Genomic DNA, 13366 nt, shown 5'->3' with positions numbered 1-13366 from the left:
TAAGTCCACGTGAAACCACGAACTGCCTTCTGTGGATTAAGTTCTGAAAGCAATGAAACAGCCTTAAAGCACTTTATATTGGTGAAATGGCAAAAAAAAAAAAAATGAAACCAAAATTTTTAGAGGCTATTTTCTCAAGTAGAAAGCTTTAAACATATAACCACACATGCAAACTCCCTGCCTAGATGGCACCCATGGCTAACATAAGGAATCTGGTTCATGAGGGAACTGAAATGAGAAATGGTTAGAAGCAGACAGATAAAGGCTAGGAAAATGGTATGTGAACACTTTTCAACTCCCATTTACTGAGCCAAAAAGATAGAAAGCATTTTAATTGCTTCATTTCTACAGAAAAGGAAGGAAAATGATTATATTTGCAAGCAAAGGGCTTGTGAATGAGTGGCCATGGGATGGAAAAACAGGAAAAGTGCTCACCTGGGGCTGGTAGGAAGCTGTCATCTAAGCTGTCCTCCAAGAAAGCTCCTGTTGGGTCTGAGCTATACCTCTGGACAAAGCTGTCTTCCCGCACAGGGTGCCCCTGCTAGGATGAAAGTAGAGAAAAACAATATTAAAGGGACTGATTTGTAGAAGCTGATCCACATAGGAGGATTTACTCCATTATTAAAGGTCATTCCACTTACCCCGTTCCTGTCAATGCAGGTTGTAGCAGAGTTGTTGCTGGTAGCACTCTTAAAAGACAGAGAAAGAAAATACAGACATTATGAGAAGCAGTTCACTCATAAAATGTCATGTCATGTTTCCAAAGTGGAAAATTTTCATACCAATGAACTCAAGAGAGGAGTGCGAGACGTCGAAGGGCTGTTGAAAAAACCCTGGTGTGGCACGAGGTACTCATCTGCATCCACTATGTCCTCCATGTCCTCCTCCTCCATCAGGGTGCGATAGAACTTGGAGTCCGTAGGGCTGGGCAGGTGCATCCTATCATCTCCCTGTTGAAAAATTCAGCATGAGATGAGACTTGCAGACTCCTTTCAAGCCCTCATTCTCCCCTTCTCTCTGCGACAAAGTAATTTAACAAGGGGCACAAGATGCAAAATCTTGATTCATTGATTCACAGGATATTCTGAGTTGGAAGGGACCCACAGGGCAAGTCCAATGTTTAAGTAAATAGCCCATTCAGCGATCTGTGCATTTAACCAAATTTACCTAGAGTTTAGGGGAACCTAGACCTGCAATCTCAGTCTATGTGCTGTAAGATAACTGCATTTTGAAGAGGACCAAACTCTGTTCTCCTCTCATGGACTGTTTCTGATCCTAGACTGAGACCAGTACTAAGAAAATAGTGACCAGTCTTGACATTTTGTTTGTGGCTCTAGCTGAATGAGTTAAAACCTGGAAAGCAACAATAAATCTGACCTTCAGTTATCCATATCATATGTTCTCATGTGCATTACTACTCATGTGTACTACTTTGGGCCTCAAATGAAATGCCCATCAGAGGTCTTCCCACCAGTGTGGTTAGTACCTGTATAACAAGATAGCGTGGAGGGTCACGGGCCATTTTTGAGAATTCAGCTATCAGCTCACGGAACTTGGGACGGCTGTCTGCATCGATCATCCAGCCTGCAGGAAAAGCAATGCACAAACAAAATTGTCTGGGTGATCAAACACAGAGTTTCAAATAAAATATAACAGCAAAAAAGCAGTGCCATGTGTGGAACAAAGAAAGGAGCTGCCCCTAAGGGACCACCATAAAAAGTTAATTCAGCAGCCACAGGTGTGAATTTCAACATTTAAAATGCAGATCTTGGCAGTTTTGGGAAGACAGAAATAACACACCACATTGGAAAAACTTCAGGCTGAGTCCATATCCACGTGGGCAGGTGGGTCCCACCTGAGGGATAATCCAAATTAGATTGCTTTGAAAAAAGCTCTTGAAGGAGAGGAATCAAACTAACACTGGTGGGTGCCTGCAGAGGCACCAGGATTTGGCCGTCTGACAGTCACTGGACTGCTTCATGAAGTCCTGGGAAGCTTTCAGCAGAAGCCTCCCTCTGTACCAGATGTCTTCTAAAATACAAAACATCCTCACTGGAGACATATTGAAAGATTACTGCAACTAAGATGTATTTAATTAGTAAACTGACTTCAACAAAAGTAAGTCCTTACAGCTTAGTTTGGATCAATGCTAGAAGAGATTTCAAATACAGATACTGAAGGTTTTACATGTGATATTAGTTAGGAAACCCACATTTTCTCTAATCAACTAACAGATGAGCTGATCTGAGACTCTTGTGTTTAAAATTAAAAATAATAAAGGTCAAGATTAGTATGTCTAGAGGAACTCAGAAGAAACAGCCTATCTATATTAATGGGAAAATGAGGTGGTGATATGCGTTCTGAAATCTGCATTAGACAGAGATCCATGTCAGACAAAATCTCATTATTTCCAGTGACTTTTTACCATGCTAGAAATATCATTCCCCACTAATTCAAAAAGAAATGCTTCTTGCTATTAGACAAAACTGAGTGTTTGGGAGTTCGCTGTTCTTGCAAGAGTAGAATCTACTGTTTCTGACTTTCTCTCTAAGTTGCCTATATTTAAATGCCGGTTTTTAAATTTAAAAATTAGTAATAATTTTGCAATAACTTTGAACATTTCAGTTTATACTTTCTGATTATAAAAGAGGTGACAGGGAATCCTGAATTCCTTTAGATAAAATGGCACAGCTTCAGTTGGGTCTGCACTGTAGCCTGCAAACATGAGGTGACCAGAGCAGCAAAACATGTGCAACTGAGTCCTGTGCCAGGAGGAAGGCTCAGCCCCCAGATCCTCACACTCTTGCATTTAAATTCAGTGTAATGGCATGGAAAGGATGGGAACACTCCATTGGCTGTGTTTTACAAGCCACAAGTACCAGATTAGGTGCCTGGCAAAATGCACCTTTCTACCTCTGGACTGACCCTAAGGAAAGATAGGGGCTGAGGTGTCAGTAGGGGTCAGACTCTCTGAGAAAGAGTTTCTAGGACATTGCTTTGGGGTCTGGGCACCTCCCAGGCTAGGTGCACACTTCTGGATGCAGTTCCTGTTGCCCTGCTGAGCACAGACTCAGGCTCACCTAGTGTGATGCTTGTCCCACCACAGCAATATGTGTGTGCTCTAGGATTCCCCAAAAGTGCTGCGCTATGGAGTGTTCTTAGCAGCCTGGCTCCTGTTTCAGGAACAGGTACATGTAGCTCCACTGAGAAGGTCTTAAATGCCACCTAGTGGGCTGCTTATCACATCTTCACAGCAGTGAGCAGGGATGTGGCAGTCATAGTCTAGAGATGTGCAGGAAGCCAGGTTGTAATCTGACATTTAGTATGATGTAGATGGAAAGGGGGTTTGAGGTTCAGAAGCCCTTTGACATGTCCTAAAGCAGCCCAAAACTGCTTCAGAAACTCTGTGCTCTTGAGCTACTATACTGCAACAGCTGCATGCCAAAAAGAGACCAGCCAAAAATGAGGAAGAAGTTTGAAAAGGAAGGCTGAATCCTCATGTGTATCTAACATTATGATTGTGCCTGCAACTCCAGACAGTCCTTTAGTAATAATCCACCTGTGTGCTTGCAGTGGGAAGCACATTAATGATCCAAGGGGGAGCCTGGAGGAGAAGGCAGTGCTGATTTTATTTCCTAGGCATACAAAACCAGAGTATCAGGCAAAATGGTTGGTGTTATGCTCATTTTTAGTCCCTAACCATATAGGTTTAAAATAATTGTCAATATCAGTCAGTGGTGAGAATGGTGAAAAAAACCTTAGTTGGTTGAATGAGTGAGAGTGATTCATCAAGCCACATCCCATGCTCCTAGGTAAAGCTCAGGGTGTGGGACATTCTGGTGTCACCACTCTTCATACAACCCTGTTTCTGTATGAACCCTGCCATTACCAGGAGCACAGTATAAAATGCAACTGAGTTACTTATTCAGCTCAGCTTGTGAGCAGCCACAAGCCCAGGTGTGAACTCACATTTGACCATGATCATGTACACGTCGATGGTGCAGATGGGCGGCTGCGGCAAACGCTCGCCCTTCTCCAGCACGGAGGAGATCTCACTGGCAGGGATCCCTTCATATGGCTTGGAGCCAAATGTCATCAGCTCCCAAACTGTCACACCTGCAGGGTGGGAAGAGAAGATCATGAAAGAAACAGTCAGGAGCTGGACTGCTCGGCATAGGTGTGGAGAAGTAGCAAGCAGAGAGGGGTCCCCGGGAAGCACTGTTTTGCCAGAACTCCAACCTGAGAAACCATTTTCTGCCATGATTTTATAAAGAGATTATATATAACACTTCGAAATAATCCTGCTTCCATTTAAGATTTTGCTTTTTTCCTTTTTTTTTTTTTTTCTTAATCTCAGCTAATATATCAGTGTTGAACATTCTACAGGCTTCCTGGCCCCACAGAAAGGAAATGCAGGGTACTGTCTCCCAACTCCAACACAGCAAGTGGTTTTAAAAATGGAAGTTCTCTTTTTGTTTGAAAACAATCTCTCTGGAGACGAGCAAAAGCAGTTTTTGAAAGATGTGTAAACCATCTGCCTAAGCATCATTTGCTGACATACCATGGACTCTTGTGATGTAGCTGTTGTGATTGTCCAGTAGCTTAGGATACAAAACAAGATTTTGGATACCAAGATACATAAATGGATTAAGAAGACCAGAGGCTGTACTGTTTCAAAAAGGACATAGGATCTGACCATCTGCATTAAATATTTTCCAGGAATAAGAGCCCATGGGGGGAAATTTTGCAATAGGTTGCTTTGAAAAGTTTCCTTTCTGCTCCTTTCTTTCAAGCTGGCTTTATGAACTATACCAAATACAAAATAAATTCTCTAAGGAGGTTATCACACTGCTTCCCTTTTAGCACTGTCCTCTCATTACCAGGACAGCATGAGCATTTTTGGCCTCAGCAGAGTTACACTGATTGACACCAACTGATAGTGTGGCCAGTGATTTTAAATCCTCCTTGTTATCCATCTCTATTGCCAGCTCAATTATATTTCCTGTGAAGCTGCTGAAGAAAAACTCTAACAGAACTTCAGCAAATAGACCAGAGTCTCCTACCTGTGGCCCTTTTCAGGGGAGGGCTAATTACCCAAAGCATATTCTGTGAAACATCTTACACCTCACTCACATGCAGTTTCATGGGGATTTTACTTTGTTGAATAGGTGATTTGGGCACTGTGTTTATATATTTGATCTCTTGTTCTTCTCACAATGCAAAGTAAAAAGGCCAGTATTGAGTCACCAGCAAATAATGAAATTTTCCAATCCATCTGCAATAATTGTAACTGCTTTTAAACTCACCATAACTCCAAACATCACTTTGATGAGTGTAAATCCGGTGTAAAATTGACTCCAATGCCATCCATTTAATAGGAACCTAGGAAAATTCACAAAGAATCCTTAAGAGGCTGACCCAAAATTTATCAGGGATATTTACCACCAGGTGGTGTGTAAATCAATAGCTTGGTTGCAGAAGGAAAAAAAAATGAAAACAGCCAAGAGAACTATCTGAATGGTAGAACAGGCAACTTTTGAGTTCCCCTTTATTATTTTCATATGTTGTAAAGAATCTGGAAACGTGGAATACTATGTGTATCAGAAATATCTCTTACTGAACAGTTTTACAGTATTTTTAACAGTCAAATAACTACTTTTTAGCCTTCTATCAGAAAAGGACACAAATGCAGTCTTAGGCTACATGACTGATCTACACTCATATGGTTTCAATTTATGGCCTCTGCAATATTTGCAAGCAGCTTCTCTTTAATTTCTCAGCAGGACACGTTCTCTCCATCAGCACGCAGTACAACACAAAAGTGTGTTGAACCAAGTCTGACGGGTCTTTCTTCTGCCATAAATATACAACATTCCCTTTCTCTTTATAAACTGCACAGTCTTATTGGTGTTGGCTACACTGATGAATTTTCCCAGACATTCTGGGTGGGAATTTCAAAAGCATTTGCTGCTCTGCTACCTCTGCTCCCACTGCAGTCCCACTGGCCTGATGCTGCTTTGGCTGATTTCAGAGGACTTCCACAGGCTTCAAAGGCAGCACGCTGGGATGGCAGCTGAGAGCTTTGAAAAACACACTCTCTTTTTCCTCCCCTCTTTGTTTGAGGCTTGTGTGCAAGCACAAACACCAGCAAATGAGCAGTAGTTCATTGTGCAGCATGCTTTACCTTGCCTCCCTCAGCATGATATTCCTTCTCATCTGCACCGAGCAGCTTTGCCAGCCCGAAGTCCGTGATTTTCACGTGCTGAGGGGTCTTGACAAGGACGTTCCTGGCAGCAAGGTCACGGTGCACCAGGCGCCGTTCCTCCAGGTAGTTCATTCCCTGCAATGTAACACACTGCTGGTCAGCTCTCACTGCTACACTCAAGTCACCAAACCTCAGCTGCTCTGTGGTAACCACAGACGCCACCATAAACACCTGGTGAGTTATCCCACCCGCACTCTCCATTTAGGTGATGTTTATTGCAGGGTGAGGATGAGGGTTACTATTGTAACATTATTGACTGTTACTATTACCCTGCAGGAACCTTCTTGTGGGTCCAGGCACTGGTGGAGCGATGAAGGAAAAAGACGCAGTAGTGGGTAGAGTAGTTAGTAGCAGGGCATCTGGTTCCTTTGGGACTTAGTTCAAGAAATACAAAATCAGGATGGAACTTACAAATAAAGAGACAAAGTCTTCTTTCGGCTGCACTTGTGCAAACCCAATGAGTTCAGTAGAGCACAATACAGAGTAACTATCCCCTGCCATTAGGCACACACACAAACTCTACAAAAGGTATTTAGACAATTATTCAATGTTGCTCATACTGGGTTTCATTACAGGCAGCATACTCTGCCTTCTTCCTGCTAACAATGAGGCAGTCCACTGCAAAGGTAAAAATGGGGGGAAAACAAAAAAAAAAAAAATTCATTCTAGGTCTGAACTCAGAGCTGCATCCATTTTCCAGTCCTCTTTGAAAAAGGCAAGTTCTTCCAGTTTCACTGCCTCCCATGATTAGACTAGATTTGCCATAGCATACGTGCTTTTTTGGTACAACTGCCTCTCAAGGAAGAACATAACTAATTGTGCTGGTTTGACTTCTAAAGCATAAATTTAACAGCTGTGTTTCTGACCACAGAGGTTACTCCCCTTTCCCTCAACATCAGTCTCTTGGTATATGAAATCAAGAAGTTCATGATTTCCAAGTTTCCTACAATATCTTTTCCAAAATCCACTATTAATCCCAGTCCATGCATTTCTGCTGGTGGTAGCTTGTGCACTTGTATTTTTATGAAGAGAATTGATAAAAAAAATACTTTTAACCTACAGAGTTAGCACCAAAATTATTGTGTTGATGTGATGGAAAAGGACTGGAGGGAATAATTGCCTTCCATCCTCCACCCGCTTCCTAAGCCCACTTCTAAGCTGGACCACCATCGAATCCTCCTTCCAAGTCCCTCAGCAGAACTTCACCCATGCACTGCTAATGTTGCCAAAACAAACCACCCAAACAAACTGGCACAGAGCCACCACGAGCGTGCACTGAATCACACAAATAGACCTTTAGCAAGCAGAGCTCTCGGAACAAAAACTTCTGAGCTGCTAACAAAAACCAGACTACCTTAAAAAAAATAATAATTGCGTAATCTAGCCCCAGTAGGACAAAAAATGCACTGCTAAAATTGACTTGCTGCAGAGGCTAATAAGACTCAGAGCTGTTGAAAGGCAGAATATCAGTGTCACACTAAGCTGTTTAGAGTGCTGATCGCTGAATACTCATGCACGTGCATAACCATACACCAAAAATGTTGAACTGCCAGCTTAGGAAGTTCAGCCGATCTTTAATTGTGTGCAGGCCTGGAGTTTAATCCATTTTTCATCACTAAGCATGAGACCCTTGTGTTCAAAGAGTTCCTTCACACTGTTTCTGCACATGGAGTATTTATGCTATCATAACATCTTGCCTGGAAGAGAGGACTCCATACCTCAGGAAAAGATAATGTTTATAAAAGATGCAAAGAAAACTTATTTCAAAGCTGTGAAAACAGTAACGAAAATAAGCTTCCCAGGGAACTTGCCTCCTGCTGTTTAGTTACCAGACATGTGTTTGTTTCAATTCTTTTTCCACTCAGAAGTAAGAAATTTTTAAAGTGTCAGAGAATGTTCAAAAATCTGACAAAACTTTATCAGAGTAGTAATACCAGACACATTGGTGGGAAAAAGCTGTACATAAGATTTATGAGTGCTTTGAGAAGAAATTCAGTGGAGTAGCACAAAGGAGTTATGTTGAAGGTCAGGCATTACTGGAGAGGGTAGAAGTTGCTGTGGGCAAATGTTGAACCGCCATGAAAAAAATCAAATGGAAGCAAACAATTGTGAATGGGAACCTCTCGGGCAAGCAATGCCCCAAAGACCCATCTGGGGATACATTTTGCCACCTTAAAAATTAACAAGGAGAAGAAGGAGGAGGAAGGAAATTTAGTCTCCAGTTCACCCTCTAAAGAGACTGGAACCAGGACAGAGCAGTAATTGATATTAGACAAGAAAGCAAAAGAGTCACAAAAAGTCACAAAAAAAAAACAGCTCACATCCCAGGTGGACACATAAATTAGATTTCACTTGTTGTGGAGCAAAATGTAAAAAAGGTGCACTGAGATGAAAAGTGCTCTATAGACATTTGGTGGATACATTTCTGAGGTCCTCAGCATGCTTCCTGAAAGCAAACCACGGCTGGGCGAGCCTGGCATGTACACAAGGTCTCAAGGGACCAATAAGTTTTTAAGTGTGTGGTTTTCCTGCAGACCAGCATTCCTGAAATAAATAGCATTAAAGCAACCACGCTGTGTGGACACTGCCATCTCATATGATGAATCTCCAACAAATTGCAGCTATTTTTTTGCTGATTTTGCATTGTTTTTCTATATTTGCAAATAGCTAACCACCATCCAAACACAGCATATTGGTCTAGAGGCTGTATTGCGGTTCCTCTGCTGCTCTTTGGCAAACAGTACCAGGTGTGATAATCAGACTTTTATGGCCATTGCAGTTAGATTACAGACCCCAGCTCAGCATTTATGAGTTACAGAATAGCTCTGGGGTGCCTGAATGCCTTTTGGTGAAAGCCAGCCTGAGCAAGGATGGAGCTGGTATTCAGTAGTCAGCAGTTTTGATCCCTGGCCTAAGAGATTTCAGCATGAAAATCTTCAAGGCACACAAGAAGATGTATTCAACATCACTGTCCTGTGACCTAGCCCAAAGAAATCCACTGATGGAAGCAGCATTTTGCTATGGAAATTGACAAATTCTTCTATTGCCTTCCCTGCTGCCTGTGCTGCATCACATTTGCATTGCATTATGCTTTCAATACCAGGTGCTTGGTTTGGACATAAATGTCTAGGTGATAATATTAAGCTGCTTAGAAGCATTTTGAAGAATAGTTAATGTTTGCTCATCAGCATGAAAAAACTAAATTGTTCAAGAAAAAGTAACTGCTTACTGCCATGTTTAAGATACCTATGATCCAGGTGGCAAAACAGAAAGAGACAGGTAATTTGCAGAGACAGGTAATTACATGCTGTCAGACCTCTGAGTTTAGCTGATCTGGAGCTGTGCTTACCTTTGCAATCTGCACACACCAGTTGAGGAGGTACTGAGAGCCGATGTTGTCCTTGTGCTCCCGGATGTAATCCAGGAGGCAGCCGTAGGGCATCAGCTGGGTGATGAGCTGAACGGTTGAAGTGAGGCAGATTCCCAGCAAGCGACACACATGAGGATTGTCAACACTAGCCATCACATAAGCTTCCTGAGAAGAAAGGCAAAAGAAGAAATGTGGAACACTCTCCTTGGCATGACATGAATATTTGGAGGCAGTTTAAAATAAGTTGGTCATACAAGAATTTGCTAAAATACTATATGCAAACTCTGTGTCTCATATCACATGCAAAATACACATATTTCCCATTCTGCAGACTGACTATTTTCCATTCAGTGGAATGTCCAGATTTTGAACACCAAATCATCACTGAGATGCTACAGAAGAACCAGTCTCTCACTACTGTACACCAAGCAAACATTGGACATAAAATCCTGGGAGATTAAAACTTACAGACCAAGGAGGAATTAACAAATTGAACACCAACTGGAAGCTGAGGGGATTTCATAATTTTGAGCACCTAATTGAAAGGGTAATATAATTTAAGAGCATTGCTTTTTTCTCCACAGACCTTTTAATGAAACTGATTGGAAATCAGTATTTTTGAGAATTCTGCTCCCCTGTCAAGGTTGGTACTAACCCAGAAAGTCAAAGTTGTCATCTAGAAAACGACTGACCGTCTCATTCTTTAAGAGACCATGTTCATCTTGACCATGTTGTTCTTCATTCCATATCAAACCAAATAGATTAATAATCACTTCACTGCTTTAGAAGCTTGAATGCTTTTCTTTAAGTAACAATGATGAAAATACTGCCATCAATTGGAAAAGCTGGTTTAGAGTCACATAGCAATGTAAATTATACTAGAAAGGCACTTGGAATGTGGGAGCCCAAGCATTACAGACCCTTTGGTCAATTGGAATTTTGGGGTTTAGTTTCATACATATGTGAAAAACTCTTTTTTCAAATATGGGTACACCTTGTGTAGCTTTAGGTACCTATCTACAGTGCCCAATATACCTCCTCTTCTTTTGTTCTTCCATGGGAAGGGAAAGACCCCTTCAAGGGCGGGTTCAAATACATTATTTAACATAGCCATGGAGTAAAAATTCCTGATCTCATGGTTTTTGTATGCAAAAACTACTTATAGATTGAATTTTAAGATCTGTATTTATACTCAAATTCACTCTAGAGTGCCAGCTCAAATAATGGATTCCAGGGGAAAAAACATAGAGCTGCAGTTGTTTGGTTTCTTTAACTAAATTTGTGTCTGATTTACAGTATGTCACTTTTAGATATTTTAAAAGTTATTTGATTGAAAAGCAAGACAAGGGGAAATGAATGGGAATTTTTCCATTCAGTGAGCAGGTCAGCATCTTGATTCAGCATCTGGAGTAACACCTACTAATCACCCCTTGGCAATTCAGGCTAGCAGTCCCCCAAAGCCTAAAATCATAGTGAAGACATGAATAGTGCAAGGGAAAGAGAAAATCTGCTCTTTCTAAGAGCTTAAGAAAATAAATACCAAAGCACTTTACTCATCATCTAGCAAGTTCCATAGATGTCACATAGCTCCATAGCTGGTGAGAACTATTATTAAACAAAGTTATTAAGGCAATGACGTTCAAGAAATAAGCAACCCCAATTCTTAAGCAATACTTTCTGGCCTCTGGGTCGTTGCTTAATGGGCCAGCCTAAGCAAAACATGATGTAATACAGCCTCTTTTGAGGTACTAGTTCTGCATTTGGTATCCCTGTTTTGGAGCCCTCAGAATGAAAATGGCCTCCAGGCAGACAGGTTAAATAGGATCTCCACCAGATTTAGTAAGAGCTCGTAACCTGCTTCATGATGTGGGCATATCATTGACCAACAGCCCTCTGCCATGGATAGCACTGATTGTGTGGGCTAGCTCAAGGAAAGATAAAGCAGGAACATGATCTGCTATTCAGTTTGTATATATTTGTGGCATCATTTGTTAGAGATTCTTCCGAATTTGTTATCCAATTCTCAGACATAAGCAGAGACCAAAACAACTTTATTTCCCTATGCTTCCAAACTGCGCCATTGCAATGATGAAGGATGCCTTGCTTCCTGCTGGGATTCAGATCCATATTGTATTCATTTTGGCAGGTCAGGGCGGGTAGAAGACTGCAGAGCAGGAGCTGTTCTCACTGCCCATCTGCTGCACAGCCCCCGCGGGGCTGACCCGGGGGCTGAGCACCGGGACGGGGTGGGCGTTTGGGCCACAGCCTTCGGAGAGCATCCCAGTGCTGATTGCCTCTTGCATTTGGTACTGCAGAGCAAAACAGGCCACTGCCTCCTCCTTGCAGAAAGCAGAACAGAGCTATTGTGTGGCTGTGGGTCCCTCTAAGTAGCCCAAGACATTAAAGCGGGTCTTTGTTTCAACTGTTTATCTTGGAAATCTCTTCGGGTGCGCTCTGACCTGCTCCAAGTATGCTTGGTATTTAACAACAACCTTCTCAATTAACCCTAATAAAGTCAGCCAGAGCTTGCCTGGATTGTAAGAACTAAAGCTGCTGTGCTTGTTCTATACCTAGTGTGATTCTGTAAGACAAATCATCTTTAATTAGACATTATTATCTTTGAGGTTCCAGTGACCTTGGAAAATTGGTTGTGTAGCAAAAATCTGTTTTGAGAAGTGCTTTTGGAGTCATCCCTCTGGCTTTTTTCACTAGTTCTGTATTTTTTTCAAAAACTTAATTCTGAAATACAGAGTTTCACTGACCAAATTATCTAAAAATTAATAGGATTGGAAAAGCAAGAGCTTTTTGATAAACATCCTGATTCAAAGGAAAAGAAAATGTGGGGATTTGCTACAGAAATTTCTTTTAGAAGAGAATGCACTTTGATACCACTCAAGAGCACACAGTCCCTGCATCTACTGCCCTGTCCAGTGAGCTTGATCTGCTGAAGGAAGGATGAAGTACTGTAGGCTTGTTGACTAACCCTTTCTCCAGGATACGTGCCTTCGGGAATTTAATGCAGTTAAGCCCAAAGCATCCTTTGTGAGCACTGTGCTATGCTCCTCATCACTGTGAAGAGCAAGTGGTGGGCCAGAGCTCTGGGCAGGCAGCTGAGCAGCATCTCTGCCAGCTCCCCAATGCAGGGAATGTCAGTGAAGGGAGGGAGGGGCAGGAATGAGGGCCACATAGGTAAGACTTGGGGAAGGGCTGAGACTTCTCTGGAGTCTAACTAAACTAAAACCAAAATGGATATTGCTTCCTGTATGGATTTGGAGATGGACTACCAGTTCTTCTGCACTGCTGCAATATGCCTATCAAATCATATGGTGCATAACACACAATCTGATGAAGCACAGTAATGTATTGGAATAACACTGTTTATTCAGGGTGACTTGAAAAATCCAGGGAGCTTTATTATTGTCAGTAGCACGAATGGTGGTTTGTTCACAGACATTTATCCTGAGACTTCTCACTACAAGGATGGGCTTTTTGTTAAGATCTTTACCAGCCTCAGCCATCTGAGATGAACCTTCCTACCTGAGGTGTCATTTGCTGACCAAAGCTGGATTGAAAAAAAAAAACCAGCCTTCTACATTCAGTCCCTACCAAAATAAAAAAAGTCCACAATTTTCCCCATGGCTGAAGGACTTGTGTGCTTGATTAACAGCACCATCAATTCCAGACAAACAGGTCCATTTGGGACATACCAGGGACAGGACAGAAACAGACAG

At 41.9% G+C, this 13366-nt stretch overlaps 1 protein-coding gene across 3 annotated transcripts in view; it reads right to left on the bottom strand.

The window, feature by feature from the left end:
• EGFR (epidermal growth factor receptor) overlaps window positions 1–13366 on the bottom strand; it is a 157405-nt gene that overhangs the window by 7971 nt on the left and 136068 nt on the right. For 2 of the 3 annotated variants that reach the window (XM_063158027.1, XM_063158034.1), the window contains exons 20-27: window positions 9615–9800; window positions 6185–6340; window positions 5307–5382; window positions 3970–4116; window positions 1487–1584; window positions 783–950; window positions 642–689; window positions 436–541 (exon numbers count right to left, since the gene is read on the bottom strand). In XM_063158027.1, coding sequence (XP_063014097.1) covers window positions 436–541; window positions 642–689; window positions 783–950; window positions 1487–1584; window positions 3970–4116; window positions 5307–5382; window positions 6185–6340; window positions 9615–9800 — 985 coding nt within the window. The remainder of the gene's footprint in view (window positions 1–435; window positions 542–641; window positions 690–782; window positions 951–1486; window positions 1585–3969; window positions 4117–5306; window positions 5383–6184; window positions 6341–9614; window positions 9801–13366) is intronic. The other variant, XM_063158030.1, reaches the window with a different exon arrangement.

Source organism: Melospiza melodia, chromosome 1, assembly GCF_035770615.1.
Source record: "Melospiza melodia melodia isolate bMelMel2 chromosome 1, bMelMel2.pri, whole genome shotgun sequence".
NCBI lineage: Eukaryota > Metazoa > Chordata > Aves > Passeriformes > Passerellidae > Melospiza > Melospiza melodia.
Note: the sequence above shows the minus strand (reverse complement) of the source record. Positions and strands in the feature narration are given on the sequence as shown.